This window comes from Oncorhynchus mykiss, chromosome 14, assembly GCF_057628025.1.
Source record: "Oncorhynchus mykiss isolate SJ-2025 chromosome 14, ASM5762802v1, whole genome shotgun sequence".
In the NCBI taxonomy this organism is placed as follows: Eukaryota; Metazoa; Chordata; class Actinopteri; order Salmoniformes; family Salmonidae; genus Oncorhynchus; species Oncorhynchus mykiss.
This window is the reverse complement of record NC_143035.1, coordinates 24,789,845-24,816,868: the sequence shown is the minus strand read 5'-3', so window position 1 is coordinate 24,816,868 and position 27,024 is coordinate 24,789,845. Positions and strand designations below refer to the sequence as shown.

The 27,024-nt window shown below is 42.7% G+C and overlaps 1 protein-coding gene across 1 annotated transcript in view; it reads left to right on the top strand.

Moving 5' to 3' along the window:
* The window catches only part of stag3 (STAG3 cohesin complex component), a 39,115-nt gene extending 13,408 nt beyond the window's left edge, over nt 1-25,707 (top strand). The window contains exons 9-32 of the mRNA XM_090198650.1: nt 1,892-1,990; nt 6,144-6,223; nt 6,433-6,540; nt 6,670-6,769; nt 10,607-10,721; nt 11,871-11,974; nt 12,091-12,183; nt 14,226-14,318; nt 14,579-14,779; nt 14,867-14,934; nt 15,018-15,105; nt 15,217-15,297; nt 15,795-15,887; nt 16,158-16,326; nt 16,470-16,609; nt 20,022-20,123; nt 20,203-20,339; nt 20,781-20,900; nt 21,061-21,236; nt 21,744-21,942; nt 22,602-22,763; nt 24,583-24,681; nt 25,103-25,208; nt 25,320-25,707. Coding sequence (XP_090054776.1) covers nt 1,892-1,990; nt 6,144-6,223; nt 6,433-6,540; nt 6,670-6,769; nt 10,607-10,721; nt 11,871-11,974; nt 12,091-12,183; nt 14,226-14,318; nt 14,579-14,779; nt 14,867-14,934; nt 15,018-15,105; nt 15,217-15,297; nt 15,795-15,887; nt 16,158-16,326; nt 16,470-16,609; nt 20,022-20,123; nt 20,203-20,339; nt 20,781-20,900; nt 21,061-21,236; nt 21,744-21,942; nt 22,602-22,763; nt 24,583-24,681; nt 25,103-25,208; nt 25,320-25,367 — 2,781 coding nt within the window. The 3' untranslated portion in view covers nt 25,368-25,707. The remainder of the gene's footprint in view (nt 1-1,891; nt 1,991-6,143; nt 6,224-6,432; nt 6,541-6,669; nt 6,770-10,606; nt 10,722-11,870; nt 11,975-12,090; nt 12,184-14,225; nt 14,319-14,578; nt 14,780-14,866; nt 14,935-15,017; nt 15,106-15,216; nt 15,298-15,794; nt 15,888-16,157; nt 16,327-16,469; nt 16,610-20,021; nt 20,124-20,202; nt 20,340-20,780; nt 20,901-21,060; nt 21,237-21,743; nt 21,943-22,601; nt 22,764-24,582; nt 24,682-25,102; nt 25,209-25,319) is intronic.
* Nucleotides 25,708-27,024: the final 1,317 nt, after the last annotated feature.

Here is a 27,024-nt window from a genome sequence, read left to right as displayed (position 1 = left end):
ACTTTACTCAATACAACACATTGAATTTGACTTCAAACTGTTCACTTTATAATAGAATACTGCATAGAATCGCTAATTCCCTGATATTTGCAAAGGCCTAGCTGTGATTTGGCTGGAGGAATGGGAGGAAGGAATATACATAATGATCTGCATGTCATTGTGTCAGTAAGGGGAAAACATTGCATGAAACCTCTACTCTCTCATAAAACACACTACCTCCCTCACACACTCCTGTCTCTCTCTCATAAAACACACCACTTTCTCCCAACAAACATAGACACTGCAAATAGAATGTAAGTAGCACCAGAAAGAGATATATTTTTGAAATAGTTAGCCTTATTTTTATTAATTTGTTTAACCTTTATTTAACTAGGCAAGTCAGTTAGGAACAAACTCATATTTACAATGACGGCCTAGACCGGCCAAACCCAGACGACGCTGGGTCAATTGTGCGCCGCCCTATGGGACTCCCAATCACAGCCGGTTGTGATACAGCCTGGAATCGAACCAGGGTGTCTGTAGTGATGCCTCAAGCACCGAGGTACAGTGCCTTAGACCACTGCGCCAGTCGGTAGCCCTTATCTGACTAGTGTGTTCTATATGAATATAGTTAGTCCTTATATGAATATAGTTAGCCCCTATATGACCGTAGTTAGTTCCTATATGACTAGTTAGTCCCTGTATGACTAGAGTTTTGGCCCTGTACGACTAGAGTTTTGGCCCTGTACGACTAGAGTTTTGGCCCTGTACGACTCTTACCTTTCTACAACATCTCATGAGTAGCAGGCCCTTCTCCTTTCTTCCTGTGCCAAGCTCTTTCTGGCACTGCTGCGTGACAGTGAACTTGCAACGCCTATCAGACTGGCCTGTGCTATTTGTTATGCCAGGGAATAAATTATATACAATGAATCAACTTTGCTAGCTCTGCTTGCTGCTCCAATGTATCAAATGTTACAACAGAAGACTGACCAGGGTCTACATCCCCCATCGCCATCACGGCTAAAATTATATTTTAAAAACTGATGGAAGAATAGATGCACAAGAAGAGTGGACAGAGAAAAGCAGGTCAGTGATAGCTGGAAGGGGAAGCAGGTCAGTGATAGCTGGAAGGGGAAGCAGGTGAGTGATAGCTGGAAGGGGAAGCAGGTGAGTGATGGCTGGAAGGGGAAGCAGGTGAGTGATGGCTGGAAGGGGAAGCAGGTGAGTGATGGCTGGAAGGGGAAGCAGGTGAGTGATGGCTGGAAGGGGAAGCAGGTGAGTGATGGCTGGAAGGGGAAGCAGGTGAGTGATGGCTGGAAGGGGAAGCAGGTGAGTGATGGCTGGAAGGGGAAGCAGGTGAGTGATGGCTGGAAGGGGAAGCAGGTGAGTGATGGCTGGAAGGGGAAGCAGGTGAGTGATGGCTGGAAGGGGAAGCAGGTCAGTGATGGCTGGAAGGGGAAGCAGGTCAGTGATGGCTGGAAGGGGAAGCAGGTGATAACAGCTGCCGCACGTGAGATGTGCATGAAAGTAAAGTGGACATTATTAGACAGGTGCATACAAGAGACTAGTTGCTCGTTGCATAAAATAATTTAAGCTGAATGTATAAACAATTGATTTTATAACGGGCGCCAGCGGGTTCTATAGATTGGGAGGACCAAAAAAGTTGGTAGTATCATATGAAACGGTACTACGGCATTCTAAAATGTTGGTACCATGAAGTTTTGGTATGCGATAATACCGCGGTACACTACACGCAACACAGGCACACAAGGGGTGCCACAAACATTCTATCTAGTTGAAATCTTAACTTTGCTTTGAAAGATGACAATGATATGGTGTCTATTTATCCAGATTGAAAGTAAACAGTGCAAGAATGTGTTGCATGTGGTGTGAGACTGCTCTTCCCCCACAGCAAGGCTCCGTGCGTCTGCAGTGTGTGCGGGCCCTGCAGGGCCTCTACAAGGAGAAGGACTTAATTGGACGCCTAGAGCTTTTCACCAGCAGGTTTAAGGTAGGTCTCCTTCTGCATCTCTTTATCTGGTCTCTCCATCTTGCTCTCGCTTTCTCTATCTCTGTTTCTTTCTCTATTTCTCTCTCGTTCTTTGTTTCTCTCGTTCTTTCTCTCTCTCTCTCCCTTTGTTTTTGTCAGTCTCCCACAGCTTTTTCTGTCCTTCAGTGTCATGTGTCCGTCCTTAGCTGGGCACCAATTAGGATGTAGCACAACTCGCATGTTAAAAAGCTCTCCACCATCACTAAGCGTGTGTGTGTGCCCTCGCATTTTGGACACTCACAATACAGGATGCAGGTTACGTCACCATATCAACTATACCACTAAACAATAGCCATTTTCAATGGTATTTTCACCCTCTCTGTCCCAGTTTGTGGTAACCATTTGTGGTAGGGTTTTCATGATTCCAGTATCGTGATGCTACGATACCAGATATCCCATGGCAAAAAAACAGTAAAAGATGGCGCCGGAGAACAAGGTTGACGTTTTACGTATTCCTAACCAATTGTGTTTTTCTTTTTTTTTTCTTTGCGTTGTTTGTAACTTGTAACTTATTTTTGTTACTTTTTTGTACATAATGTTTCTGCTACAGTCTCTTATGACCGAAAATAACTTCTGGGCATCAGAACTGGACTACTCACTACAGATTGGCAAAATCCTTTTTTTCCTTTAATGAGCCCGACGTGAATGATATACTGCTTCTCCGGGAACAGACCCAGATCCCCGTCATTTGCGTGAAGAGAAGGCGGAGAAAAAGGGGCCAGAGGGCGGGCTGCCTTCTGAGAATCCGTAGGCGATCTAAACCCCCACTTCCTTCCATTCTGCTAGCAAACGTGCAATCTTTGGAAAATTAAATCTATGACCTACGTGGAAAATTAAACTACCAACGGGACATTCAAAACTAATAACTTATGCTTCACGGAGTTGTGGCTGAACGGCGACATCATCAACATACAGCTGGTTCTACGCTGTATCGGCAGGACAGAACAGCGGCGTCTGGTAAAACAAGGGCGGCGGACTGTATTTTTGTAAATAATAGCTGATGCACGATATCTAAGGAAGTCTCAAGGTTTTGCTCGCCTGAGGTAGAGTATCTCATGATAAGCTGTAGACCACACTATCGACCTAGAGAGTTTTCATCTGTGTTTTTCGTAGCTTTCTACATACCACCACAGACTGATGCTGGCACTTAAGACCGCACTGAATTAGCTGTATTCCACCATAAGCAAACAGGAAAACACTCACCAAGAGGCGGCGCTCCTAGTGACTGAGGACTTTCATGCAGGGAACCTTAAATCTGTCTTACCCAATTTCTATCAGCATGTTAAATATGCAACCAGAGGGAAAAAACTTTTGACCACCTTTATTCCACACATAGAGACGCATACATTAGAATCCAAGATGGCGTAGCGTTTCTCTTTGTCTTAAACCGTGTCTTGTCCCGTGTAAATAGCCGGTCTTTTTCGTATATATCTTAATCTCACATTCTATCTACAAACAAAATATACTTTCCTGCAACCCGCCTCACCCAATGTGGTACGGGTCTGCTATTTTTATTCCTGATAGCTGGCTAGCTCCTGATGGAAGTTCCAGTTAACTAGCTACTAGTCTTTGTTAGCCACGGCTAGCGGGCTTCACCTTTTTCTCGGTCACCAGCCAGCCTTAGCTCGGACAATACCTGCCAGTCTGCACAGCGCAAAATCAAGCCAGAGCATATCGGACTGCTTCTCTCTACCACATCACCAGATTCGTGCCGCTCTGGATCATTACACCGGATCATTGCAGCTAGATAGCTGCAAACGAGTGGCTACTGTTAGCTAACGCCTCTGTTCCGAAGCAAGCACCAGCTAGCCTTGAGCTAGCCTCGAGCTAGGCTCATATACCAGCTAATTCTAGGGCTACAATACCTCCTTTGCCAACTGGCCTGGACCCTTTATTGTCGACACGGAGCCCTGCTGATCCATCACGACTGGACTGCTGACGTGATCGCCCGATGTGGTCTCAACAGGCTATTCTGTTACGATGTCGCTGAAGAACCGACTCTTTTCTCTGTACACATCAATGATGTCGCTCTTGCTGCTGGTGTTTCTCTGATCCACCTCTACGCATACGACACCATTGTGTATACTTCTGGCCCTTCTTTGGACACTGTGTTAACAAACCTCCAGGCGAGCTTCAATGCCATACAACACTCCTTCCGTGGCCTCCAACTGCTCTTAAATGCAAGTAAAACTAAATGCATGCTCTTCAACCGATCACTGCCCACACCTGCCTGCCCGTCCAGCATCACTACTCTGGACGGTTCTGACTCTCCTTCCAGACTCATATTAAGCATCTCCAATCCAAAATGAAATCAAGAGTTGGCTTCATATTTTGCAACAAAGCATCCTTCACTCATGCTGCCAAACATATTCTCGTAAAACTGACTATCCTACCGATCCTTGACTTCGGCAATGTCATTTACAAAATAGCCTCCAACACTATTCTCAGCAAATTGGATGCAGTCTATCACAGTGCCATCCGTTTTGTCACCAAAGCCCCATAAACTAAGCCCCATAAACTACCCATCAGTGTGACCTGTGTGCTCTCGTTTCCTGGCCCTCGCTTCCTATTCGTCGTCATACCCACTAGCTCCAGGTCACCTAGCATCTATTTGCTAGGTAAAGCCCCGCCTTATCTCAGCTCACTGGTCACCATAGCAGCACACACCCGCAGCACGTGTGCCTTACCTCCCTAATCTTACTACATTTGCACACACTGTAATAGATTTTTCTATTGTGTTATTGACTGTACGTTTGTTAATCCTATGTATAACACTGGTGTTTGTGTCGCACTGATTTGCTTTATCTTGGCCAGGTCGCTATTGTAAATGAGAACTTGTTCTCAACTGGCCTACCTGGTTAAATAAATAAAGGTGAAAAATACATTTCAATTTAAAAAAATACAACGCTCGCCCTCCATTTTGCAAATCTGACCTTAATTCTATTCTCCTGATTCCTGCTTACAAATAAAAATTAAAGCAGGAAGCACCAGTGACTCAAATCAATTAAAAAAGTGTTCAGATGAAGCAGATGCTAAGCTACAAGACTGTTTTGCAAGCACAGACTGGAATATGTTCTGTTGTTCCTCCGATGACATTGAGGAGTACACCACATCAGTCATTTGCTTCATCAATAAGTGCATCAATGACGTCCCCTCCCACAGTGACTGTACGTACGTACATATCCCAAACAGTAGCCATGGATTACAGGCAACATCCGTACTGAGCTAAAGGTTAGAGCTGCTGCTTTCAAGGAGTGGGACTCTAACCCAGAAGCTTATAAGAAATTCCGCTATGCCCTCCAACAAACCATCAAACAGGCAAATAGTCAATGCAGGACTAATATCGAATCGTACTACACCGGCTCTGACACTCGTCGGATGTGGCAGGGCTTGCAAACCATTACAGACTAGAAAGGGAAGACACAAGCCCACCGGACGAGCTAAACTACTTCAATGTTCGCTTCGAGGCAAGTAACACTGAAACATGCATAAGAGCACCAGCTGTACCGGATGACTGTGTGATCACGCTCTCCGCAGCCGATGTGTGTAAGACCTTTAAACCGTTCAACATTCACAATTTGCAAATAAATTAATTAAAAACCCTACAATGTGATTTTCTGGATTTTTTTTATTCTCATTTTGTCTGTCATAGTTGAAGTGTACCTATGATGAATATTACAGGCCTCTCTCATCTTTTTAAGTGGGAGAACTTGCACAATTGGTGGCTGACTAAATACTTTTTTGCCCCACTGTATATTGTGGGTGCTATAGCTTGCCAATTAAACTAATGTGACTCTAGGTGACAACATAATGCTGTTTGTTTCTAACATTAGGACTGTTTTCTTCAAGAAAATAAATCTGCTTCATGTTTTGTTTCCTTGTCACAATAATTCAGATTATCACGATACTGGTATCGTGACAACCCTAATTTGTGGTATTTTAACTCTGTACGTATTGCAGTTTGCAGGTTTTGTTTGTGTCTAGAACAGATGGCTAATAGTCAAGCCCCATGTGTTGCATGAGATAGTGGCTGTTTATTCCTTGGCTTAGTGAAATTGGACAGCTCCATCCTTTCTGTTGTCTTTGTGTGTGTGTGTTGTGTGATTCTGTTTAGGAGAGGATGCTCTGCATGGTGCTAGACAAGGACCCAGACGTGGCGGTGGAAGCTGTCCAGCTGCTGCTGCTCCTCCAACAGTGAGTGTGTCTGAGTGTGTGTGTGTGAACGTCTGCCAGCAAGTGCTTGCCGTTATGAAATTCTATAGTGTGTGTGAATGCGTGTAACTGTTGTGGCTATGTGAATTTCTTGTATGTTTATTTTTTGGTTCACACAGGTAGTAGATTGATGCGTATGCAGGAGTGTGTGGCATTTACTCTGTAAATAATGTGTGTGTGTGTGTGTGCAGAAGGACAGAGGAAGGCTTGTCCGAGGAGGAGTGTAGCCATGTCTATCCTTTGGTGTTTGCCTCCCGCAGAGGCCTGGCATCTGCTGCTGGTGCCTTCCTCTACCACAAGTCAGTCATCTCTCCATCCTTAAACCATCTCTAAAGCTCTCTATCCTCTCTGTCCCACATGATATCCCTTTATCCTCTAGCCATCCCTACCACTATCACTTAAAAATATCAATCTATCTTGTGTGTCAGACTGTGTAGTGCGATGAGCAGCGAGCCACAGGAGGCAGACATGGGCAGTCGCCGGGCCGCCTTCTTCAACCTACTGGTCTCCTTTTACATCCAGAGTGAGGTAAAGCGCACTACATTGCTGCTTGCCATAAGATGAGGGACAGAGTCTGACAGACCAACCAAGCTGCACACCCCTATGCTTATTTTTATTGTTCAATGTATGATTATTTTGACCCTTAATTATTGATGTTACTGTTGTCCCATTGACAATATTGATTATTATTATTTTAATTATGGTAATATTGTAAATCTCCAAAATAAGCTTTGGCAATATGTACACCACTGTTCAAAAGTTTGGGGTCACTTAGAAATGTCCTTGTTTTTGAAAGAAAAGCAGATTTCTTTGTCCATTAAAATAACATCAAATTGATCAGAAATACAGTGTAGACATTGTTAATGTTGTGAATGACTATTGTAGCTGGAAACGGCAGATTTTTTAATGGAATATCTACATAGGCGTACAGAGGCCCATTATCAGCAACCATCACTCTTGTGTTCCAAGATTATCATTTTAAAAGGCTAACTGATCATTAGAAAACCCTTTTGCAATCATGTTAGCACAGCTGAAAACTGTTGTGCTGATTAAAGAATCAGTAAAACTGGCATTCTTTAGACTAGTTGAGTATCTGGAGCATCAGCATTTGTGGGTTTGATTACAGCCTCAAAATGGCCAGAAACAAAGAACTTTCTTCTGAAACTCATCAGTCTATTCTTGTTCTGAGAAATGAAGGCTATTCCATGCGAGACATTGCCAAGAAACAGACGATCTCGTACAACGCTGTGTACTACTCCCTTCACAGAACAGCGCAAACTGTCTCTAACCAGAATAGAAAGAAGAGTGGGAGGCCCCGGTGCACAACTGAACAAGTACATTAGTGTCTAGTTTGAGAAACAGACGCCTCACAAGTCCTCAACTGGCAGCTTCATTAAATAGTACCCGCAAAACACCAGTCTCAACGTCAAGATTGAAGAGGCGACTCCGGAATTCTGGCCTTCTAGGCAGAGTTGCAAAGAAAAAGCCATATCTCAGACTGGCCAATAAAAATAAAAGATTAAGATGGGCAAAAGAACAGAGACACTGGACAGAGGAAGATTGGAAAAAAGTGTTTGAGGTGTTCGGATCACAAAGAAGAACATTCGTGAGACATAAAAATGAAAAGATGCAGGAGGAGTGCTTGACACCATCTGTCAAACATTGTGTGATGGTCTGGGGGTGCTTTGGTGGTGGTAAAGTGGGCAATTTGTACAGAGTAAAAGGGATCTTGAAGAAGGAAGGCTATCACTCCATTTGGCAACACCCTGTGGACAGCACTTAATTGGAGCCAATTCCTCCTAAAGCAGGACAATGACCAGCTCCAAACTATCCAATAACTATTTAGGGAAGAAGCAGTCAGCTGGTATTCTGTCTGTAATGGAGTGGCCAGCACAGTCAACACTATTATTATTTCAATTAAAAATCATTATTTATAACCTTGTCAACATCTTGACTATATTTCCTATTCATTTTGCAACTAATTTCATGGTTGTTTTCATGGAAAACAAGGAAATTTCTAAGTGACTTCAAACTTTTGAACCGTAGTGTACATTGTTACGTCACGCCAGTAAAGCAAATTGAATTGAAGAAATGTGCTGCACTCTCTCTCAATTAAATGTAAGGGCTTTATTGGCATGCTGTTAACATTGCCAAAGCATGTGAACAAGATAATTAACAAAAGTTAAATAAACAATAAAATTGAGAAGTGTTACGGTTTTCTTCCTCCTCTGAAGAGGTGGTGTAGCAAGGATCGGACCAAAATGCAGCGTGGTTATTTTGATTCATGGTTTTTTAATAAAGAAACTACACATGAACAAACTAACAAAACAATAAACGTGACATGAAAACCTAAACAGCCTTATCTGTTGCAAACAAACACAGAGACAGGAACAATCACCCACGAAACACTCAAAGAATATGGCTGCCTAAATATGGTTCCCAATCAGAGACAACGATAAACACCTGCCTCTGATTGAGAACCACTTCAGGCAACCATAGACTTTTCTAGACAACCCCCTCTATACCACAATCCCAATACGTACGAAAACATCAAGACAAAACACACCACATAATAAACCCATGTCACACCCTGGCCTGACCAAAATAATAAAGAAAACACAAAATACTAAGACCAGGGCGTGACAGAAGTAAGCATTACACTCACAAAAATTACAAAAGAATAAAGAAATGTCAAAGGTCATATTATGTGGAGATAGTTAAAGTACAAGGGAAATAAATAAACAAATATGGGTTGTATTTGCAGTGGTGTTTGTTCTTCACTGGTTGCCCTTTTCTTGTGGCAACAGGTCACACATTTTGCTGTGATTGCACACTGTGGTATTTCACCCAGATACTGGAACAAAACTGGGTTTGTTTTCAAATTCTTTGTGGATGTGTGAATTCTGAGGGAAATGTCTCTAATATGGTCATACATTTGCAGGAGGTTAGGAAGTGCAGCTCAGTTTCCACCTCATATTGTGGGTAGTGTCCACATCACCTGTCTTGTCTTGAGAGCCAGGTTGGCCTACAGCGACTTTTCTCAATAGCAAGGCTATGCTCACTGAGTCTGTTCATAGTCAGGGCTTTTCTTAAGTTTGGGTCAGTCACTGTTACGGGCAAATAGCATTCTAATTTGCTCAGTTTTTTTGTTAATTCTTTCCAATGTGTCAAGTAATTGTCTTTTTGCTTTCTCATGGTTTGGTTGGGTCTAATTGTGTTGCTGTCCTGGGGCTCTGGGGTCTTTTTGTGAGCAGATCCCCAGGACCAGCTTGCTTAGGGGACTCTTCTCCAGGTTCATCTCTGTAGGTGATAGCTTTGTTATGTAATGTTTGGGAGTCTCTTTTCTGGATTTTAATAATTCGCGGGGATCGGCCTAATTCTGCTCTGGATGCATTTGATGTTTTACATTGTACACAGAAGATATTTTTGCAGAATTCTGCATGCAGTCTCTCAATTTGGTGTTTGTCCCATTTTGTGAATTCTTGGTTGATGAGTGGACTCCAGACCTCATAACAATGCAAGGCAATGGGTTCTTAATCATTTTTGCTAGATCCTATTGGTCTGTCAAATTTTATGTTCCCTTTGATGGCATAGAAGGCTCTTTTTGCCTTGTTTCTCAGCTCGTTCACAGCTTTGTGGAAGATACCTGTGGCGCTGATGTTTAGAATCAGCAGAACATCTAGGTGCTGCTGTAGGCCTTCTCTCTCTTGTCTCTCTCTCTCTCCTGTCTCTCTCTCTCCTGTCTCTCTCTCTCCTGTCTCTCTCTCTCCTGTCTCTCTCACTCTCCTCTTGCTCTCTCTCGCTCTCTCCTGTATCTTCTCGCTCTCTCTTTCTCTCTCTGGTCTCATCTTTCTCTCTCTCTGGTCTCTCTCTGGTCTCTCTCTGGTCTCTCTCTGGTCTCTCTGTCTCTGGTCTCTCTCTCTCTGGTCTCTCTCTGGTCTCTCTCTCTCTCTGGTCTCTCTCTGGTCTCTCTCTCTCTCTGGTCTCTCTCTGGTCTCTCTCTCTCTGGTCTCTCTCTCTCTGGTCTCTCTCTCTCTCTGGTCTCTCTCTCTCTCTGGTCTCTCTCTCTCTCTCTGGTACCTCTCTCTCTCTGGTCTCTTTCGCTTTCTCTCATTCAATACAGTTTCTGGGTCAAACACTTTTTCCTGGCTTAATTAATAAAAACGTTTGAAATAGCTTTTCCTTTTCAGTTTATTAGGTCATTGAAAATGTCAGTTTAGTTCCGGAATTTACTGATCTAAATTCAAATTGATCCCAACCCTGGTATATACTGCAACACCACAACATACTGTCCCTTTCATTCCTCTCCCTCTTTTCTCCCTTTCGATGTCTCTGAATCTCCCACCCTCCCCCTGTCTGTGTCAGTTCCATGAGCACGGGGCCTACCTGGTGGACAGTCTATGGGGTGTAGCAGGCGCTGAGCTGAGGGACTGGGACACCATGACATCACTGCTGGTACAGGAGGCTGACCAGGGACGAGGTACAGAGTTTGTTTAATGTTTACCTGACAACGACATTGGACGTTGTTGTTGTAAACCACTGGTAATGGACGTTGTTGTTGTAAACCACTGGTAATGGACGTTGTTGTTGTAAACCACTGTTAATGGACATTGTTGTTGTAAACCACTGGTAATGGACGTTGTTGCTGTAAACCACTGGTAATGGACGTTGTTGTTGTAAACCACTAGTAATGGACGTTGTTGTTGTAAATCACTGGTAATGGACGTTGTTGTTGTAAATCACTGGTAATGGACGTTGTTGTTGTAAACCACTAGTAATGGACGTTGTTGCTGTAAACCACTGGTAATGGACGTTGTTGTTGTAAACCACTAGTAATGGACGTTGTTGTTGTAAATCACTGGTAATGGACGTTGTTGCTGTAAACCACTGGTAATGGACGTTGTTGTTGTAAACCACTAGTAATGGACATTGTTGTTGTAAACCACTAGTAATGGACGTTGTTGTTGTAAACCACTGGTAATGGACGTTGTTGTTGTAAACCACTGGTAATGGACGTTGTTGTTGTAAACCACTAGTAATGGACGTTGTTGTTGTAAATCACTGGTAATGGACGTTGTTGTTGTAAATCACTGGTAATGGACGTTGTTGCTGTAAACCACTAGTAATGGACGTTGTTGCTGTAAACCACTAGTAATGGACGTTGTTGCTGTAAACCACTAGTAATGGACGTTGTTGTTGTAAACCACTAGTAATGGACGTTGTTGTTGTAAATCACTGGTAATGGACGTTGTTGTTGTAAATCACTGGTAATGGACGTTGTTGCTGTAAACCACTAGTAATGGACGTTGTTGCTGTAAACCACTGGTAATGGACGTTGTTGTTGTAAACCACTAGTAATGGACGTTGTTGTTGTAAACCACTAGTAATGGACGTTGTTGCTGTAAACCACTGGTAAAAAAAAAATCTCTTTCACCCTTGTCCCCTCTTCTTCTTGCCTGCTTTTCTTTCCTCGAATGCCCTCATCTTTTTCCCTCCCTCCTTTATTTCTTCCCTCTCCCTCCTTCCCCGACTATCCCTCACCTCGTTCTCCTTCCCTCATTCTCTCCCCCCTCCATCCCTCCTTCCATCTTCCTCCCCATCCCTCCCCCTCGCTCTCTCTGTGTGTCAGGTCTGGTGGATGAGGAGGAGGGGGCGTTGATAGAGTTGATGATGTGTGCTGTCAGACAGGCAGCTGAAGGACACCCGCCTGTAGGAAGAGCTCAGGCAAAGAAGGTGACTACCACCCACACCACACCAACACTAAACCATCAGACAGGAAAGAGACTGCAGGGTCACTAAATTGCATTGACAAGAGAGGTGTGTGTGTGTGTGTTATTTTTATTTTTTAGATCCTGAGCATGAAGGATAAGAAGACCCAAGCCCAGGACAAGAGACGCATCACCACCCATTTTATCACCCTCCTGCCCCAGCTACTGGCCAAGGTAGTGACAAAGAGCATATTGATACCACTGCATGATAAACCAGAAATGGATCCTAACACACCTGTCACTCAAACCCATCAACACATGCTACTTTACTAGGGAAAGTATTCAGACCCCTTGACTTTTTCCACATTGTTTTAGGTTACAGCCTTATTCTAAAAAAATATAAATATATTGTTTAATCCTCATCAATCTACACACAATAACCCAGAATTACAAAGCAAAAACAGGTTTTTATAAATGTTTGCTTATTTAGTACAAATGTAAAATTACATTTACATAAGGTTTCAGACCCTTTACTCAGTACTTTGTTGAAGCACCTTTGGCAGCGATTACAGCCTCAAGTCTTGGGTATGACGCTACAAGCTTGACACACCTGTATTTGGGGAGTTCACATTCTTCTCTGCAGATCCTCTCAAGCTCAGTCAGGTTCGATGGCAAGCCTTGCTTTTCAGGTCTCTCCAGAGATGTTCGATAGTGTTCAAGTCCGGGCTTTGGCTGGGCCACTCAAGGATATTCAGAGACTTGTCCCGAAGCCACCCCTGCGTTCTCTTGGCTCTGTATTTTGGGTCATTATCCTGTTGGAAGGTGAACCTTCGCCCCAGCCTGTGGTCCTGAGTACTCTGGAGTAGAGGTCGACCGATAATGATTTTTCAACGCCGATGCCGATTATTGGAGGACCAAAAAAAGCTGATACTGATTAATCGGCCGATTTAAAAAATAAATTAAAACATGTTTTGCAAGAGAAGTTACACAATTTCACCTGGTTAATATTGCCTGCTAACCTGGATTTCTTTTAGCTAAATATGCAGGTTTAAAAAGATATACTTCTGTGTATTGATTTTAAGAAAGGCATTGGTGTTTATGGTTAGGTACACATTGGAGCAACGACAGTCCTTTTTGCAGGACACTCGAGATTAACTACACATGGTTGATGAGATTACTAGTTTATCATTGATTGATTGATTGTTTTTTATAAGATAAGTTTAATGCTAGCTAGCAACTTACCTTGGCTTCTTACTGCATTCGCGTAACAGGCAGGCTCCTCATGGAGTGCAATGAGAGGCAGGTGGTTAGAGCGTTGGACTAGTTAACTGTAAGGTTACAAGATTGAATCCCAAGCTGACAAGGTAAAATCTGTCGTTCTGTTAAATAAAGGTGTAACACTTTTTTAAATTTTTTTATTGATGTCCAAAAATACAGATTTCTGATTGTTATGAAAACTTGATATCGGCCCTAATTAATTGGCCATTCCGATTAATCGGTCGACCTCTACTCTGGAGCAGGTTTTCATCAAGGATCTCTCTGTGCTTTGCTCTGTTCATCTTTGCCTCGATCCTGACTAGTCTCCCAGTCCCTGCGGCTGAAAAACATCCCCACAGCATGATGCTGCCACCACCATGCTTCATCGTAGGGTGCCAGGTTTCCTACAGACATGCCGCTTGGCATTGAGGCCAAAGAGTTCAATCTTGGTTTCATCAGACCAGAGAACCTTGTTTCTCATGGTCTGAGAGTCTTTAGGTGCCTTTTGGCAAACTCCAAGCGGGCTGTCATGTGCCTTTTACTGAGGACTAGCTTCCGTCTGGTCACTTTACCATAAAGGCCTGATTGGTGGAGTGCTGCAGAAATGGTTGTCCTTCTAGAAGGTTCTCCCATTTCCGCAGAGGATCTCTGGAGCTCTGTCAGAGTGACCATCTTCTTGGTCACCTCCCTCACCAAGACCCTTCTCCCACGATTGCTCAGTTTGGCCGGGCGGCCAGCTCTAGGAAGAGTCTTGGTGGTTCCAAAATTTTTCCATTTAAGGGTGATGGAGGCCACTGTGTAACATAACAAAATGTGGAAAAAGTCAAGGGGTCTAAATACTTTCTGAAGGCCCTGAATAGTTCATATATTATGTTTTAGGACTGGTTTAACGGTTAGTTATTTTTTTATTGATAGGGTTTTTTATGGATGTGTAACTTGATCACCATGGCTATTTGATGTTACGAACATATTTCTGATTCTAAGCTTTTTTCAAATTGTTTTGTAATTTTGTCACACAGTACTCTGCGGACGTGGAGAAAGTGACTTGCCTTCTGAAGGCTCCGCTTCATTTTGACCTGGAGACCTACAGCAGCACTGGTAGACTGGAGAAGGTGAGAGAGAGAGACAGGAGAGAGAGAGAGTACGAGAGAGATTTTTTTACTTGGACACTACTCCTACATTCTCCCACTCAATACCTCCCTCGACCCAACAGGCCCACCAGTTGAGAATCGGTGGCAGAGAGAGCACCCTTTACACAGCTGCTCCCCCTGTAGGCTAAAATACAACATGACACAAGGGTTGTCAACTCAAGTCACATGACTTGGACTCAAGTGCACCTTCTCTCTTTATTCCCCCCCATCTCCCCCTTCAGTATCTGGATCTGCTGCTGGCCCAGGTGTGTGGCATCGTGGAGAAACACACGGAGTTGGGTGTTTTGGAGGCATGTGCTCGCGTGGCGTGTGCCCTCAGCCACGACAGGTACACCTTCTCCGGCCGTGCCGACCTGGTCGTCAGCCAGCTACTGGACAGTCTGACCGACCGCTTCAGCTCCCACCTCAACGAGCTGCTGCAGGTACACACACACACACACACACACACACTCTCTCTCTCTCGAAGCATGTTGATGATGTTCTATCCCTCCCTCTATCTCTGTGCTCAGGGCACTGCTGATGAAGATGAGGTGTACAGTGCTGCTACTGCCTTGACGAGAATTGCAGCCTTCAGCAGGTGTGTGTGTGTGTGTGTGTGTGTGTGTGTGTGTGTGTGTGTGTGTGTGTGTGTGTGACTGAAACTGAGGTGTGTGTTTTCAGTGCCAAGGACCTGACTTCATGGAAGCTGTTTGAACCCTGCTTTCAGCTGCTGAAGAGTGGAGTGGAGTCCAGAGACATCGACAAAGAGGTGTGTGTCTGTGTACACACACACTGACTGACACACATCTATTGAACATTGCAGGAAGAAATGTCATGTAAAATAACCAAACTCCATCAGTGTTGTCCCATGTCGTTTCAGCTGATGGTTCCTGCTCTGAAGTGTGCAGCGTTCCACGTGCTCTGGGAGAAAGTCAGGGTGGCCAACTCTACACCAACCAAGGTGCTCATAGCATGGCACTGCCTGCCCGTCTTGTTAAGATGGCCCTACTTCCCTACCTTATGTACCCACTGAGGTGCCCCCCTTAGAGCATGGCACTGCTAACCTGTCATATTTACCAGCTCACCAGCTGTGTGGACAGCAGGCAATTAACACAGCAATCTGTTGGAGTGCACCACAGCGACACAGGCTCAGTCTCACACACATGCAAACAGTTATGACTAGGCATTCACATGTGTTGTTTACCCAAGCTTGAGCCCTGGCATAAACACAGACAAATAATTTTCTTGGTACTGCTTAGTCACTGTCTGTCACCGTTGTTCTCAATCTGTTGCTCTGTCCCTCTCTCACTTTCCCTCTCTCTCCCTCACTCTCTCTCCCTCACCCTCCCTTTCTCACCCTCTCTCTCTCCCTCTCACACACACACACACACATCATGTACACACATATCTGCAAATTCATATGTACCCATGCACCATTCTTTCACACACCCCTCCAAGGCAGAGGTAAAGCGTCTGAAGAAGGAGGTGCGTTCGTTCTGCATCGTCTGTCAGAGCTGCCTGTCTGTGGGCCAGCCAGAGATCAGAGACCAGGTTAGTGTGTGTGTGTGTGGGGGGGGGGTTGAGGTCAATTCAACATGGTTGAGGTCAATTCAAGAAGTAAACTCACATTTCTAATTCAATAACTCAAAAGGGTCATCTATTTTCAAATGACTTCTGAGTAAACTGAACAGGAGAAGCGATTGATGGCATGTTTTTAACACATTTTAAAAAAGTATTATTTGACTTGAATGACATCAAATGGAATTAAGCACAAACCCTGGTGCTGGAGTGTGTGTTGATGTGTTGTGTCTCTCTCGGTAGGCATTTGAGCTGCTGTGTGACATGCTGCTGTTGTTTGGGGTGAGCTCAGTGAGGTCTCAGCCCACCTTGCAGCCCCTGGCCCACCCCCCCTCCGACTCCCTCCGCTTCGACATGGCTGCCTTCCTCCTTGACTATGTCTTCACTGAGCCTGACGACGACCAACTGTCCGGTAGGGCAACCATCATAACTACACTACCTACACCAAAATGGCACCCTACTCCCTATTTAGTATACTACTTCTGACCTGGGCCATCTCTTTCTCTCTTCTCACCCCCTGCTATCTCTCTCCCTCTCCCTCACTTCTTTCTCCAGGTGAGGCAGAGGGAGTTGAGGAGGTGAAGATGGCTACTCTTCAGCGGCGGCGCAACCAGCTGGCCGGCTACTGTAAATTGGTTATCTACGGCATCCTGGATCTCAGCACTGCCACTGATGTCTTCAAATACTACAGCAAGGTAGAGGAGACAGAGGGGAGTGGAGAGAGAGAGAGTGAGAGAGGGCGGAGAGAGATAAATAGGAGTGGGAGAACAGGGAAAGAAGGATAGGAGAGGAATGAGAGAGGGGTAGAAATGGGGAGGGAGTGAGAGAAAAGATGGAAGGATTAGTGAGAAATAGGATTAGTGAGAGAAAGGCATGAGAGGGGGGAATGTGCAGTGAGTGGGAGGAGTGCTTCAACACCTGCATTGCTTGCTGTTTGGGGTTTTAGGCTGGGTTTCTGTACAGCACTTTGAGATGTCAGCTGATGTACGAAGGGCTATATAAATACATTTGATTTGATTTGAGTGTGAGAAAAGGTTGAGGAGGAGGGATGAGAAGGTTGAGGAGGAGGGGTGCGAAGGTGGAGGGAGATGGGTGAGAAGGGAGGAGGGGTGAGAAGGTGGAGGAGGGTGTCATGACTTGGTCCTTTCTGGGTATAGATTGTGGCTTCCCCCTCCCTCTCACTCTCCTACACTCAGGTTCTGTTATCTCAGGTCGTCAATTCCTGGCAGAGACTTTCTCCCTGGCCATGCAGTATGGAGAGAGAGACACAGAGAGAACCAATAATTTCACGTGGCGAACTCCTAACTCCAAAATGGGAATATGAAACAAAATGTCCACTTGTGAGAAGGTGGGAATGGTCCGTGGACACTTAAGGGACGGGTATGACGAATGTGTTTCATTTGGTGACCTCCGAGACGACAGGAAACACACATAACTATAACTCTGAATGTGTACATTTCTTAATTATCTGGTTACCATCTAATTATTGTATAAAATGAATGAGTAAAGATGAAACTATTTGTGAAATGATGTACCGTGATGTTAAACCTTTAATGTGAGAGAATTGTATTCCCTTTAAAGTTTAACTAAGTCATTGGCCCGCCCCTGTTAGCACAGACACAATCAGGCGTCATAGAAGTGCCTTTTCTACTGTTACAAATAAAGCCCCCTCCTGAGGAAATACTCTTCAGACCACACGTACCTCGGTATAAACTGAGATGGTACAGGTTTGAGTACCAAGACTAAGTAAACCAACAGCGTGACCTGTGATTGTGAATAGTTATGGAATTCCTAACCACACCACGTGGAGCATTGACTACACAGCTGGAAATGGTTCAACTCTGAGACTATCGATCCCTACAGAAGAAGAGCAAATTTTAGATATGAATTACTAGTCTGCAGCTAGAAATTATGTCAACCTGGGATGTGAATACCAGCAACCACTGAGACATCTATTCTATGAGAACATTTCTGAATGGCACTCTGAATTATCCATTCTAACCTTGTAAGACTTGGGATCTTCAAGGAAACGGAGAGAGAGAGAAAGAGACACGGATGAACTGACTCCAACAGAAAATATCACGACACATGGGTGTAAATATATATTGATTGCAATTATTCCCGAATGAGTGAGCGTTCATGTGCAAAGGATTAGCATTTCAATTAATATAATTATCAACTGGTTGTAAATTCTATTGTGTGATTACTATGACGGTAAGAGAAGAGCAACGGTTGCTAAGTGGTTTGCTGGCTGTCTCCAGCAAAACCATTTGAAGTTTTAAATGTGTTTATTTCTTGATCCGTTTTTCCTTTCCGCTCTTTCTCAGTCCACACACACTTCCCATTGTCCACCAAGCTGTCATATCGGCTTTGCCCACTAGGGAATCTTCCCTATCATTTGTTAGTAACATATCTACTGTTTGTTTGTTTATGAATTTCTGTGATTATTTAGTTAGTTAGTAAATAAATGATTACGCCAATTGGCGTATGGATGATTTATAGTAAAGTCTGGGTTCGTGTAGATAATCAACAATTTACGACGTTTGGAATGAGACTGACGTGAGGTAAAGAATAGTTCATTAATTGAAGAATAATTGATGTAGTCTGAAGATTTTCTGTGGTGCCCCGACTTCCTCGTTAATTGCATTTACACGATTAGTTTAATCACGTAATAATAGTTACAGAAAATTGATTTGATAAAAATAAGTCTTCACTTTTAATCATGCCAAAGACATGACAAAGGGGTTAGAAAAGGATGACAGGATATCTAAAGAGGATTGAGTTAGGGAAAAGAGTGGGTGAGAGACTAACTGATGAAAGTGGTAGCTGTATTAGAGAAATGGTAACGGCGTATTTTTGTAGGCACTGCTTGAGTTTGGCTGGCGGCTCGCTGAAGTTGGCTAGGCTCAACCGAACGAGTGTGCTCGCATACTTCCTTAAAAGACCTTTGCTTGAAAAACGAGAAAAAAACGTAAATAGTACTTTGTCCATTTTGAGACACCGTAGCCAGTATACACTTACTCAAAATATTCTGAATTAATCCAAGATAACTCAAGAAATCTGTCATAAATGTTTACGTTTTTGCCGAGGAGATCTTAGTCTCACAATTTTACATCAAATATTTGGTGCAGTATTTCTTAATGAAAAAATGTGCATGAAACTGAGTCATCTCTCGACATCAAAGACTTTATTGAAGAATCCCTACTGTTAACCAATCACTGACGACGGCTTGCCTTAAGAAAAAATATGTGCCAGAAACAAACGGAGAAAAAAACCTTACCGAAGTCCAAAATGAACAAAAACGTCACAAAATGTCATCATAACATATGCAGGAACTCTTTCAAACTGATTCGGTTGGGAAGCATACCTTAGAGAGCCTTAACTCTGCCATAGTTCATTGGACAAAAGCCTTTCAGGAAAATAAATGTAGTTTTGGTAAGGTTTTTGGATAAATGCCGAAAATAGATCAGTGGTAAACACATGCTTAGGAGATATTGTATGTTTTGTTCTATGATATCAGCTTCATCAGCTAATGTCACTTTTAGTGAATTTAAGAATTTGTTATTAAAAAGCACAAAGGCTTCATGATTCATAAATGTTATGTAAACTGACTGAAATTATCTCATAGAACAATGCGTTTAAGATCTCTTGAGCCTGTGTTAACCTCAGACCTTATTATCAGCATTTATCCCAAAACACTATTTTTTTCTCTCTTCATTTTCCCCATAGGGATGGTTGAACCAACCAGAGGAAACTAATTTCCGTGTTTTAGGACTATTAGCTGTAGAAATGCAGAGATGGACAGGTAGAACCAAAAAGATATGGAGAGGTAGAACCGGAGAGGTAGAACCAGAGCGAAGGAGGGGTAGAACCAGAGAGATACAGAGAGAGAATGAATCATTGTAATTTTAGAGTTAGAACCATAGAAATAGGATGAGTCATTGTATTTATAGAGGTAGAACAATAGAAATTGGATTAATCATTGTATTTATAGAGGTAGAATCATAGAAATACATTATAATAGTAGAACCATAGAAATACATTGAATCATTGTAATTCTAGTGGTAGAACCATAGAGAGGGTGACAGTCTTGTCTACTTCCTCTAGTTCTACAAAGACTACGGTGACATCATCAAGGAGACTCTGAGCAAAACCAAGATGATCAGTCCAGTGCAGAGCGCCAAGACTGTCTGCCTGAGTCTGCAGCAGGTGTGTGCGTGCGTAAATTAAATAATGTTTATTACAGATGTACTATATATTCATATATTACTAATTGTGTGTGTGTCAGTTGTTCTCAGCACTGGCTCCAGAGTGCGTTGGTGGAGGCCAGGAGTTTGGGGAGATCAGAGAGCTAGCTAAAAGGCTGGCCATGAGCTTCGGCATAGACCTGCACCGCATCCGCAAACCATTGGTGTCCCTGCACATGTCAGTCACATATACACACTAAATGTCAATATACACTACCGTTCAAAAGTTTGGGGTCACTTAGAAATGTCCAGGAGTGATGGTTGCTGATAATGGGCCTCTGTACACCTATGTAGATATTCCATAAAAAATCTGCCGTTTCCAGCTACAATAGTCATTTACAACATTAACAATGTCTACACTGTATTTCTCATCAATTTTATGTTATTTTAATGGACCAAAAATGAGCTTTTCTTTCAAAAACAAGGGACATTTCTGAACCCAAACTTTTGAACAGTAGTGTATGTATTGTCCCAATTGAGAAATTATTTGTGCAGACAGTAATTTACAATTTACAAAAACATACGCACACTTGACAAAAAATCTGTTTAAGCTCAAACTTTATGATAAATAAAGTTATTTCTAGCTGGTATGTAGAACAAAGTGTTCTCTGTTGGTCAGGGATGGTATCCGGTTTGCGTTACGGGAGGCAGCAGAGGTGGAGCAACCCCCCAACCTGCCCTTCCTTGAGATACTCAGCGAGTTCAGTTTCAAACTCCTACGTCAGGACCGAGCCCAGCTGTGAGTCACACACATAACAACTAGACACATAAGGATATGCATGTCCTTTTTTTCACACTTGCACACAAGAAACACAAATAGAGCTGTCTGTTTGTTTCAGATCTACATGAAGTGCCTAAAGAATAGTCCTGACCTGAGTCTGTTTCTCCCTCCCTCCCAGGTCTGCTTTCCTGAGTGCTGAGTGTGGCTCTGCTGCCCCCTCTTGGCCATCTCTGAGGATGTACCAGCGCTCTCTGCAGTCTGGCTCCTCCAAGCCCCGAGAGGATGGGGAGAGGAGCGCAACGCTGTCCCCCCACAGCACCCCTGCAGCCAAACGCAGGAGGACTACCCCCCAGGGTCAGCAGCACACATACACACACATTACTAACAAAGAGATAAAGGTATAGAGAGGTGATTATTATTATGGATCCCCATTCGTTCCTGCCAAGGCAGCAGCAACACATCCTGGGGTCCAGCAAAATTAAGGCATTTTATAAAATGTTAAAGTGACCATACATTCACAGATTTCACAACATACTGTGCCCTCCGGGTCTTACTCCACCACTACCACATATCTACAGTACAGTATTGCCCTGGTGAACCATAATTCCTGATTTTTGTGACCCACCTTTCTACAACCCATGGCCTAATGTAATTGATCAAATGTGTTAAGAGGGGAGTAATGGCTTGGAACATTTGAGAAGGTGAATGGTTTTCTTTAAAAAGAGAAGGGTTGAATAGGTGGAGTTTTGCGAGCTGAACAGAGACCTTTGAGTTTTGACCCACAAAAATCCTATAAAACTCATGAGTTGTACTGTATATGTAATTCTATGGTTTCACCCCTGACCTCTCCTCCATGGTCAGTGTCCAGCGCTAACAGAGGTCCATGGCTGGACAGCAGCAGTATCCATAGCAACGTGGCCACCCCAGGTCTCACCTCCACCGTGCAGAGACAGCCGTCCAAACACCTGCCCGTCACACATAATACACAGGCCTCCACCCCAGGCTCCGACAAGGGCAGCATCATCTCCGAACCCGAGTCTGATGACGACTTTTCAGAGGGGTAACTTTCTCACCTTTTAACCTAATAGAGAGAACTAAATGTTTTACTTAGCTACACTCACCTACTTATTTATTTGCTTAGTAGAGCTAAATGTTTTATATGAGGCGACAATACAGAATGTCGCCTTTTATTTTAGGGTATTTTCAGATATATATTTTTTTACTGTTTAGAAATGAATGCTCTATGTATCTAGTCCCCCCATTTGAAGGTGTCATAAGTATTTGGACAAATTAATGTATAGTTTATTAAATTTAGTCAAACGTTTAGTATTTGGTCCCATGTTCATAACATGCAATGATTAAATCAAGCTTGCGACTCCAACTTTGTTGGCAGGATTTTCTGTTTTGGTTGTGTTTCAGATTATTTTGTGCCCAATAGAAATGAATGGTAAATAACCTATTGTGTCATATTGGAGTCACTTTTATTGTAAATAAGAATATAATATGTTTCTGAACACTTCTACATTAATGTGGATGCTACCATGATTACGGATAATCCTGAATGAATGAATTGTGATTAATGATGAGTGACAAATTTACAGACGTACAAATATCATAACCCCACATGCTAACCTCTCACCATTACAATAACAGGGGAGGTTAGCATTTTGGGGGGCGTATGATATATATGCCTCTAACTTTCTCACTCAACATCCACAGCGGCATCCACAACAACCTGGCCACCCCAGGCCTCACCTCCACCGTGCAGAGACAGCCGTCCAAGCACCTGCCCGTCACACATAATACACAGGCCTCCACCCCAGGCTCCGACAAGGGCAGCATCATTTCTGAACCCGAGTCTGTTGACGACTTTTCACAGGGGTAACTTTCTCACCTTTTAACCTAAAAGAGAAAACAAAATGTTTTACTTAGCTATATATGCACCTACATACACTACCGTTCAAAAGTTTGGGGTCACTTAGAAATGTCCTTGTTTTTTTAAAGAAAAGCAAATTTTTTGTCCATTAAAATAACATAAAATTGATCCGATATACAGTGTAGACATTGTTAATGTTGTAAATGACTATTGTACCTGGAAATGGCAGATTTGTTATGGAATATCTACATAGGTGTACAGAGGCCCATTATCAGCAACCATCACTCCTGTGTTCCAATGGCACATTGTGTTAGCTAATCCAAGTACATTTAAAAAAAATAAAAATTAAAAAAAGGCAAATTGATCATTAGAAAACCATTTTGCAATTATGTTAGGACAGCTGAAAACTGTTGTTCTTATTAAAGAAACATTGAGTATCTGGAGCATCAGCATTTGTGGGTTTGATTACAGGCTCAAAATGGCCAGAAACAAAGAACTTTCTTCTGAAACTTGTTAGTCTATTCTTGTTCTGAGAAATTAAGGCTATTCCATGGGAGAAATTGCCAAGAAACTGAAGATCTCGTACAATGCTGTGCACTACTCCCTTCACAGAACAGCGCAAACTGTGCAAGTACATTAGTGTCTAGTTTGAGAAACAGATGCCTCACAAGTCCTCAACTGGCAGCTTCATTAAATAGTACACGCAAAACACCAGTCTCAACGTCAACAGTGAAGAGGTGTCTCTGGGATGCTGGCCTTCTAGGCAGAGTAGCAAAGAAAAAGCCATATCTCAGACTGGCCAATAAAGAAAAGATTAAGAAATGAACACAGACACTGGACAGAGGCACTCTGTTACACTGTATTTCTGATCAATTTGATGTTATTTTAATGGACAAAAAAATGTGCTTTTCTTTCAAAAACAAGGACATTTCTATGTGACCCCAAACATTTGAACGGTAGTTTATATTCATTTACCTACTTTATCCATTTCTCTCTATTCTGGCAATTCCTGTCCCCTTTCTCTGTCTGAAAACATTTACATTAGCGTCATTTAGAAAGACGCTCTTATCCAGAGTGACTTACAATAAGTGCATTCAACTAAAGTAGCTAAACAATCACATATCACAATCACTGTGAGTAAAACCTTCTCCAAAAATAGCAGCAATCTGCTAAATTAGTGCTAGTAACAAAAGACAATTTTAAATGCAGGGAAACTCCACAAACCTTACCTTAGTTCCTACTGGTGTTTGCAGATGGGAAGAGACTGGATAGGTGTAGGCAATATGAAGGAAGCTCCCCATAAACCACTGGAAGGAAAGGTGGAGCCATCATATGCCTTACACCTATCCAATATCTTCCTATTTGCAAACACCAGGAGTATGTACCAGTATATAAAATCACTTTTTTAATTACTAGTTAATTATTTTCAGGGGGGGGGGCAGATTTGTCCTGTTACACACAAATATGTAGTGGAAATGTGTTGCATACCCCAACTCCCCCTGAAACTCCAGTAGGGAGTGGGGTCACCACTGTCCAGCACCCCTGGAGCAATTAGGCTTAAGTGCCTTGCTCAAGGCCACAGAGACAGATTTTTCACCTTGTAGGCTCCAGTATTCGAAAAAGCGACCTCTCTGTTACTGGCCTAACGCTATAATCTCGAGGCCACCTTTCTCCCCTTTGAGTTAATTGGTGTAATGAAAAGTGCATTAAAAATGTAATTTATTATTAAACCTGTCCAGTTTGTTCAGATCTACAATCACTGAAGAGGGAAGGGGCTAGGGGTTGTTCCTTTTTGAATATGTTTTGACTTTGTATCTTGTCCAGTTCACTGCAGCGCAAGGTGGAACCCAGGCGAAGGAGCAAGCTGCCTATTGCACAAGCCAGCCCCTCTGGGCACTGTGACCTCGAATCACATCTCACCATGTGTGTATGTCTGTGTGTTTTTACATGAGTGTGTGGGTTTAGGGAGAAAGAAAACATTATTTTATCTGATCATGTAATGTTCATATGATCTTGTTTCCAATTTCACATGACAAAGTTATATTAAAGTAAAAAGAGAATTGTGGTTGCATTTTTTAAAGATGTTACCTTTATTTAACTAGGCAAGTCAGTTAAGAACAAATTCTTATTTTCAATGACGGCCTATGGGTTAACTGCCTGTTCAGGGGCAGAACGACAGATTTGTACCTTGTCAGCTCTGGGGTTTGAACTTGCAACCTTTCGGTTACTAATCCAACGCTCTAACCATTGGGCTACCCTGCCGCCCATGGGTAGCATGGGGGGGTTTTCTGTTACATTTGAAAGAGTTTGTGGTTTGAAATACTCATACAATATGTGTTATTAGGCTGAGTCTGATTGAGGAAGATGAGGATGATGAAGTGGAGGAAGAAGAGCCTGAGATTGAGGACTTCGAGAGTGACGATTCTGACCACGACACAGACTTTACACTGGTAAAACACAAGCCCACTCAGATCTGACTTGTTGGTGCACTGACCCTATAATGTCTACCATGGTTGCTATTCCTTTGTTCCCTCACCTCTTTCTTCTCCTTTTCTCTCCAGCCGTCCACCCGTCGCTCCACCAGTTACTTAGAGGAGTTGTTTCAGTGAGGGAAAGGACCCCAACACAGTAACAAGAAGAACAACACTTATAGGAGAAGATAGTCTTACGTTGGTATCCCTCAGACAGGCATTTCAGGGTTAAGCAGTACAGTACATAACGTTGTTACACTTGTTGTAAGCTCTTATTAGAATTTTTTTGTTGAATGAATAAAATACAAGTGCCTTACATTATGAATGTTTCAAAGATGCAATGTGAAAAATATCTTCATGGCTCATATAGGAATTGTTAGACACATGGTGTTTTTCTTGTTTATGACTTTGTGGTTGTGTTTCCAACTGTTAAATGAGCACTGATTTAATATCTATCAATAAAGAACCAATTTCTGAGGATATTGTTCCGTGGTTTATTTAAACAGATGAAAGGTGAGCTTTTAATGCAAGATGGGGATATTGTATGTTAGTACATGTTTGTATACTTCAGTTCCATCATACCCATCGCAAGACCCACTGATTGATGCTTATTTATAAAACCCTCGTATCTCTCACTCCACCCTATCCCAAAGCACGACTGGAACAAGCAGCAAAAAACACTTAACTGGACCGTTTTATCTCCATCTCTTCATTCAAACTCAGTCATGGACACTTACTGACAGGTGTGGCTGCTTCATGTCATGTTTTGTTGTCTCTATCTTCTTGCCCTTTGGGCTGTTGTCTGTGCCCAATAATGTTTGTACCATGTTGTGCTGCTGTCATGTTGGGTTGCTACCATGCTGTGTTTTTATGTGTTGCTGCATTGATATGTTGTTGTCTTAGGTCTCTTTATGTAGTGTTGGTGGTGTCTCTTGTCATGTGTGTTTTGTCCTATATTTTTATTTTATTTTTAATCCCAGCCCAGCCCCCATCCCTGCAGGAGGCCTTTTGCCTTCTGGTAGGCTGTCATTGTAAATAAGAATTTGTTCTTAACTGACTTACCAAGTTAAATAAAGGTTAAATAAAAAATAGAAAAAATCTCAAATGATCCAGTTATTGATTAACCGTATATGGCTAGTTAGAATTATTGAAATACTGAAGAACTGCAATAATGCATTTTTCTTTCCTTTTAACTTTCACTGATCTGAGTTTCCAAGACTTCTTCAAAGATGCTTATTGACTTCAGCTATTTACTTTCCTGTCATTAAATGTTCAAATGTGTCATGAAATGAAGGACAATATGTTGGTGGTGTCATTGACATTTTTTATTAAATTAATTTATACTGAATAAAAATGTAAATGCAACATGTAAAGTCCCATGTTTCTTGAGCTGAAATAAAAGATCACAGAAATGTTCCATATGGACCAAAAGCTGATTTACATCCCTGTTAGTGAGCATTTCTCCTTTATCAAGATAATCCATCCACCTGACAGGTGTGACATGTCAAGAAGCTGATTACCCAGCATGATCATTACACAGGTGCACCTTGTGGTGGGGGCAATAAAAGGCCATTCTAAAATGTGCAGTTTTGTCACAACACAATGCCACAGATGTCGCAAGTTTTTGCAGAAATGTCCAACAGAGCTTCGGACAGAGAATGTAATGTTAATTTCTCTACCATAAGCCGCCTCCAACTTCGTTTGAATGAATTTGGCAGTGCATCCAACATGCCTCACAACCGCAGACCACTGTAACAAAGCCACCCCTGGACCTTCACATCCGGCTTCTTCGTCT